Genomic DNA, 7,525 nt, shown 5'->3' with positions numbered 1-7,525 from the left:
ATATATATATATGCACACATACACATATATTTATTACACGTTATCAGCACAAGCTCGATCCATCTGAGATTTGAAGAAGAAGTTTTCTCTCCCTCTTTCTATTCCAACTATATATCTATTTTGTGATATTAGTTTTGATAGATTGTTGGGTTGATTTGCTTTATCAAAGAACATTGTATTCCTGACTCCAAAGGGTAAAAAATTTTTAATTATGGATTATTATTCATAAAATAAAGTTATTCACTTAAATGATATATGTGCTTACACTATGGTCGGTTCTACTACCTTTATTATTTAATGATCTATTAATTATGGTTGGTTTTACCACCTTTATTATTTCATAATTTATGGCCGGTTTTACCGCCTTTATTGTTTAATAATTTATACACTATGACTGGCTTTACCACATTTGTTATTTAAATAAATCATATTATGTTATTATTTCATTTAATGCCATTTTATTTATTTATATACTATGCTAAATTATATTTTTATATTGTTGTCACATTTAGTTATTCTGAAAATGTCAAATCTGACAAAGCTGGAATTCGTGGCCCTGGATATTTCTGGCAAAAATTATTTATCTTGAATTCTGAATGCTCAGATCCATTTAGATGCCATGGGCCTTGGAGACATAATCAAAGAAAAAAATGATGCATCATTGCAAGATAAAGCAAATGCCATGATTTTTCTCCGGCGCCATATTAGTGAGGAACTGAAAACTGAATACCTCACTGAAAGAGATCCACTTTGTTTGTGGAACAATTTGAAAGAAAGATATGACCATAAAAAAACAGTAATCCTCCCAAAGGCCAGGGCTGATTGGCTGCAACTGAGGTTGCAAGATTTTAAAATTATGGTTGAATATAACTCTATTCTATTCAAAATCAGCTCTATATTGAAATTATGTGGTGATACTGTTACTGATGAACTTTTGTTAGAAAAAACATTCACCACATTTCACGCCTCGAATGTACTCTTGCAACAACAATATCGAGAGCGTAGATTTAAAAAATATTCAGAGCTGATATCATGTTTGCTGGTGGCAGAGCAAAATAATGAGCTTTTGTTAAGAAACCACCAGTCTCGTCCAACTGGATCGACACCGATCCTTGAAACATATGTTGCCTCATCCCGTGGTCGTGGACACTGTGATACTCTCTAATTTTGGAACACTGGTTGATCAAATCCGCACACAAAATTAAGGGATATCAAAACAATTTAAGTATTTAAACAAGCACAGAGTACAAAGATGAATAAAAATAAATAAATAAACCGCTGAAGAAAACTAATAAATAAATATTACTTAATGATTTTTCAACAATTACAACTCGGGAATCCTGTAACTCAAGAACCCCTTAACCAAACTCCACTGCCCAGAAATTCATCACTACATACTGAAGTAATAATATCCTACTTTGAAATAAAATAGAAAGAATTGATAAGTCCTCCAGTTGCGGATCCTCAACCTTGAGACTTGGAACTTATAATAACCTGAAAAAATAAATCGAGAGTTAAACCCTACGAGCAAGTTCACTCTACCAGGCCTCTGAAAATCAATAAGCAGATCATCTCTGATCAAAACCAAACCTAATAAAGTTTTAACTTTAATAAAACACGATATACATGTTTAAATATAATTATATATACTATACTAATCACATCCATTAATAGGTTTATTAAATTTCCATACCTATTAAATAATTATTAAAATAATAATCATTTCTAGACCAATCTACCATTTATTTAAAAAGAAACTCTTTTAACCTTAATCCCATCCTAGTCAGTTGTTTAATCATTTAAACAATAAATTATAATAAGAAGAATATTATATTTAATTCCAAACCCGATAATGATTTTAATTATTTAAATCACATATCCCAAAATCTAAGCTTTGAGAAATCATCTATGCCTCCACCAGTATTATTTTATTAATATGCATAAAATAATACACTAACATGTAAGTACTAAACTATTCTAATTTAAGAATATTTAATCATAATCCAACCTATACATACAATAACTATAGATGATAGTTTAATCATCTAACACACAGTAATATAATTACACTTTGGCAAATTAACCATGGCATTATAAATATATTTATTTATATATTGGTAATTCAATTATGCCTCCTTAAGTATATATATTTATACTTTCAATTAGCAACTCATCCATGCTTCCTATGTATGTGTTTTATTCATACAAATATTTAGGCCATATATTTAAGCCTTTGGCAACTCATCCATGCCTACAATTCAATCATGCATCAACTTTAAATTTCACGATGAACTAAATCACACATAGACATCTCATGCATTTCATGAACATAACATTACTTTAATAACCATCCAGATATACCAAATAAGAATAATTTATATTAATTATCTTAAATGATATATATATACATACACATATATTATATAATCTATAAATATGTATAATACCATTTATAATAATCTTTGATTATTTAAATCATATATATATACATATATATATATCAATATATATATATACACATCCCACCATCCTTATCTTAAACAATTAAACCATATATACACATATAAAACATAATTATATATATATATATATATATATATATATACTTCCTTCCATATCAATATATTAATTTAGTTATGTTTACGTAATTTAACAGCCCGATTGGAGATAATTAAATCAATCAGTTGCGTATAGTAACGGAAACGTTTTCAGTTATCAACCCTTTAAAAGGCAAAATTAAAATTAAAATCATGTTTAATAATATGTTTTTGTTTTTTCTATAACAGAAAATGATTTTTTTTTTTTTTTTTTTTTTTTTTTTTTTTTTTTTTTGTGAAGAAAAGAAAAAATGTTTAAAAAAAATGTTTATCATATTTTCAATACAATTGAGCAAAAACGTTTTCACTATTATTATTACATACACACTGTTCATTTCAAATAAAATGTATGTTATTCATGTTATATATTAATGCTATATATTAAATACTAATAAAAATTATATTTATAATATATAATTATATTATATTAAATATTAGTGTAAATTATTTTTTATTTAACAAAAATATATTTTTAAAATGTAATATATTAGATAATAGTGTAAATTATTTTTTGGGACCAAAAAAAATGATTTATTTATGATTTATTTTATATAATATAATTAAATTATTATGCAACAAATATAATATATTATTATATACCAAATCTATATTAAATTATAGATATATTATTTAACATTTATATTTATTATAATAAAGTATATGTTAAATGTATTATATATTATAGAGTTAAGTGCAAAAAAAACTCCCACACTATAAACAAAAAATGCAAATATTCTCATTGTTCAATAAACCCACTTACATTTTTCAATTTGTGCAAATAAAGACAAATTTACAATTAGAGAGTAATTGAGCAATGAAATGACTAAGTTACCCTTAGTTTATTAAAAAATAAAAGAAAATAAAGAGGCTAAATGCAAAATGACAGAACTACCCCAAGCTAACACATGAAGATTATTACACCAAAAACAAAACACTCGCAGTGGAATCTCTGTTAATTTGTTCCAACGATGGCTGCCAGAATACGACCCGAATCTCTATAGCGTGCCACGGCTTCTCCTTCTCCATCCCCTCACTCCTCCGCCAACCAGTTTATGTGTGCTCGGCTTTCCACCGACGATTTCTCTTCTCCAGCTCGTGTCACGTCCGGACGATCTCTCTTTAGCTCCGGAGTCACGTCCGGACATATATTCATAACCCAAGTTTTTGTGGCATACAGCACACCGACAAAAAGTGCATTTCTTCAACAAGATGAGTTTTGGCTCAATGTCTAGACAGCACTCTGGCGGTGAACTGAATTACAAAATGATCACAGCACTGGGCCTATTCCACATCACATTTTTTTCTCATTCCCACATTTATTTTTTTTATTATTATTAAATTTGAATGGCTAAGTTCGTATCAACCAAAGCAAAATAAAAATAAGTCCGATACGATGTATTTTAATATTACGTACCAACCACATAACCAGATTAACTGAATTGTTTATAACAGAATTTTATATATATATATATATATATATATATATATTTAAGAAAAATAAAAAAATCTACAAGACCAGCGGACAACTTTTGTTTCAGAACTTGAAGTTCGGTCTGGTTAGATTTCACTCACATAAACCCATCAGCTTTATAAACCTACCAGCTTCATGTTAAGGATTTTCTATGTTTCTTTGGATCTCTAGACTCCCACCAGGATTTTCTTTGTTTCTTCATCTTCATCTATTTTATCAGCTTTCATGTTGGCCAAGAGTCCATCCACTTCTTTACCACCTTTGATATATGCCTTGAGCAAGGCATGATACATCTGTCTGCTTAATGGAATCACAGTCCTTACTGAACCTACCAAGTCTTCTACATCTTCAGTGCTGGCTTTCGCACCCAGCAAACTCAATATGCCTGTAATAACCTTAGGATTAGGATTCCAACCTTTACCATCTTCATATAATGAGAGAGCTGCCTTCATGCACACTACAGCCTTCTGCATCTCGCCCTTATCTAGGAACCCGGCTGCCACTCTGCCCCAACTATTTGGAGTCGACGCCTTTCCTTTATCCATCAAGTCTAGAAGCATTGCCTCGGCTTTCTCAAACAATCCCTTCTCGATATACCCAACAACTACGGTGTTTGGCACTCGAAAATCGTAGCAGTTGCCAGATGACTCCCACTCCTCCAGTAATTTCTCAGCTTCTTTGACCTCGCCAAGTCTCACCAGAGATTCCAGTACAGTAATATAATCCCTGTTGATGCACCTCTTACAAGCATTCTTCTCAAGACCCCATAATCTCAGCACCTCAGTCGTATTCCCGAGACTGGCATAGAGAGAAATCAAATGATTATAGCCAAGACCATCTTTATCATCGAGCCTCCCCTCTGATTTCTTTAGGGCATCATTCGCCTTATCTCTTAGGCCAGCCTTAATGTAGAAATTTGCCACAACCGCATATGTGTTCCAGTCCATGACAATGTAGGGTTGGCTCTCCATTTCATTCAAGATTGTTTCCATTCCCTCAATATTTGATTTTACTCCGTAAGAATTAATGCAGATTCTGTAGCTGAAGTTGTCGGGGGAAATGTTGTTATTCTTCATCTCAGTTAGAACATCAGGTACCTTCTCATACTGACCAACATTTGCGTAAAGGCACATGATGTTATTGTAAGTGAGAGGCGATGAAGCAAAACCTAGTTCCTTCATTTTCTGTAAATGGGACAAGGACTTATCAGTTTGGTGCTGTCGTACATAGCAATTCAGCAGAGCACCATATGTCTTATCTGTTTTATCTTGGTCCCTCAAGTTATTGAAATAGCTTTCTGCAGAAAGAAATCCATGGACCCTACCAATCAGATCCAACTGCACAGCATGTTCAGTTGGTGAAAATGTGCAGATTCGTTTATTATTCATCCACTCGGAAACCTGCATCCCTTCACAAAGCATGATATCAACAAAAAATAATTTATAGAAAACTAAATAAAGAACAGGTAACCACATCGATTGAATATTCGGTGCCAATTTTCCATTTCTTCTGGAAACTAGACAACACATAAAGTTTGATATACTAATTTCTTTCCATATTCCACACTTACTTTATTCCAACAACCAAGAGACAGGTCAATCGTGTCCTGCAGAATCACTTGTCAAATGAATCTCTTGCAGACGGACTTGTAGCAAGTCATTTGAACACTTGGATTCCTACCCTAAAAAGCCTTTTCCAGGACAGTTGTGTGCCTTTTAGTTGGTTCATTTAGAAATCATAATCTCTGTTTCTTAAGAGAAGCACAGAGCTTTTCACTGCATCCATTCCATGCGGGCCAACTTTGACTGTGTGCATCAGTGTCATATGTTTAAAACTTTACGGTTATATTTCTATTGCTGCCAATGATAATGACATGCACTTGAAGGGAGCATCCACCATTTGAGCCCCTCAGCCTCAACAATCCCACTCCCCCCGGAAAAAAAAAGACATTAAAATTAAGATTATAAAGGCAAAAGAAAAGGGTTATCATGCCACTCCCCTTAACTCAAAATTACAAGCATAGACTGTTTTGTTATGTATAAATGATATAGTTTACTGTATCAGGAGAAAATTTATGTTCCTACTTTTCAATTTAAGCTACAACCATCTTCTCTATAATATATTAAATGTGACATTTGAAATTTCTCTAGGATAATTAAGTGCAGGCTTAGAACAGGAATGTTCATCCTTTCTCAACGCCCTTTATGGATTTTGAGTCGGGATTCTCGGGAATCAAGCTACGACAAGAAATATAGATCTCCCTTACTCTATATCTATTAAAAAAAAATAAAGAAAAAAAGGCCTTCTAAAGCTTCGGCCCTATGGGGTAAAGGGAAGTGCATTACCGCGACAGTGTGGCGCCATTTTGTACTTGAAATATATACTCGTATGAAATTCTGCAGGCTATTACTTTTTCATTTCTTTTCAAAACAAAATAAACATCAAAAACAACTCAATTTAATTTCTTAAAGCAACCTCTTTAAGAAGGATGCATCTATCCATTTCCTGAATACTCAACTTTCTTCAAACAAATTCCCAATTGTTCAAAAGAATACTTCCATTCATGAAATTCTCTTTCCTAATGCATTATCGTCAGCTAGTTGATTATGCTTCGATTATCCATTAACACTCAACCAGTAAAAGTACGGTTAATTATTCACTCTCTCTCTCTACTGGGAGAAATGCAAAACTATACAAACCATATCACAAAATCACATATAAACATTTTTATACATACATATCCACCGGAAAATAAAAAAATATATATACAAACCATAACACAAAATCAAACACATAAACATTATAATATGTGTGTGTGAGAGAGTGGAAAAAAAAAAAACCTGGAGGGCATGAGAGAAGCGCTTGCGCTTGCGGAGATCGTGAATGATGCGCTGGAGCTCGGCGAATCGCACCTTCTTGCCCTTTCCTACCCAGTCGTCAAGCTCTGGCACCACACTCAAGCTAGGGTTTCCGAGCGGACTGATCTTCGAATAGAGTGTGACCTTATTCTGCCGATTCGTATAGTACGATCGGCTCCAAATTGGGTTCCGAATTAGCGTTTCGAATAGACGACAATTGGATTGCATGTTCTAATTCGAACTCAAATCGATTCAACATCAATGACAGTTTCAGTGGAACCCTCAGAACACTGATGTAAGGTCTGTTCTGTTCTGTTCTGTTCTCTGTTTAGTTAAAATGAAGTGTAGTGTACAATACATAATTGGGTTTAGGTAGGGTTTAAAGTTTGAGGCTTTGAGCCCAAGCATGGGCTGGATTTGTAGAGATCAAAGGCTTTACTTTGATTGTAGAAAGAAAATCTTCAGTTTGAGGCTTTGAGCCCAATGCTGAGCCGGAGTATTATTTACAGTAATTTTTTTTATAAAAAAAACTCATTCTTTAAACTAGACTAATGTAACGGGTGGACATTTATTCATTTATTCAAAAATTTAAATTGTTG

General features: G+C 32.5%; 2 protein-coding genes across 2 annotated transcripts; one reads left to right on the top strand and one right to left on the bottom strand.

Moving 5' to 3' along the window:
* Positions 1–619: 619 nt before the first annotated feature.
* Positions 620–1,165, top strand: LOC132277088 (uncharacterized). The gene has a single exon (XM_059778826.1). It carries the CDS (start codon positions 620–622, stop codon positions 1,163–1,165), a length of 546 nt encoding a protein of 181 aa, XP_059634809.1.
* Positions 1,166–3,993: 2,828 nt separating this feature from the next.
* LOC132305565 (pentatricopeptide repeat-containing protein At4g21705, mitochondrial-like) lies at positions 3,994–7,322 on the bottom strand. The gene is made up of 2 exons (XM_059803197.1): positions 6,909–7,322; positions 3,994–5,468 (listed from the first exon to the last, which is right to left on the bottom strand). The coding sequence occupies exons 1-2, from the start codon at positions 7,152–7,154 to the stop codon at positions 4,236–4,238; spliced, it is 1,479 nt and encodes a 492-aa protein (XP_059659180.1). The 5' UTR covers positions 7,155–7,322; the 3' UTR covers positions 3,994–4,235.
* Between the last annotated feature and the right edge of the window lie 203 nt (positions 7,323–7,525).

The sequence above is a fragment of the Cornus florida genome, unplaced genomic scaffold (genome assembly GCF_030987335.1).
Source record: "Cornus florida cultivar Cherokee Brave unplaced genomic scaffold, ASM3098733v1 CherokeeBrave_3.0.0_Hap2_Chr01, whole genome shotgun sequence".
NCBI lineage: Eukaryota > Viridiplantae > Streptophyta > Magnoliopsida > Cornales > Cornaceae > Cornus > Cornus florida.
The sequence above is the reverse complement of the archived record's forward strand: the minus strand, read 5'-3'. Positions and strand labels throughout refer to the sequence as shown.

Excerpts from the sequence above, each read along its gene's own strand:
- LOC132277088 (XM_059778826.1), top strand. The coding sequence starts at position 620 with ATGGGCCTTGGAGACATAATCAAAGAAAAAAATGATGCATCATTGCAA.
- LOC132305565 (XM_059803197.1), bottom strand. The coding sequence starts at position 7,154 with ATGCAATCCAATTGTCGTCTATTCGAAACGCTAATTCGGAACCCAATT. Across the intron at positions 5,469-6,908 it reads GCTTCTCTCATGCCCTCCAG|GTTTCCGAGTGGATGAATAA; the intron begins GTTTTTTTTTTT and ends GAAGGGATGCAG.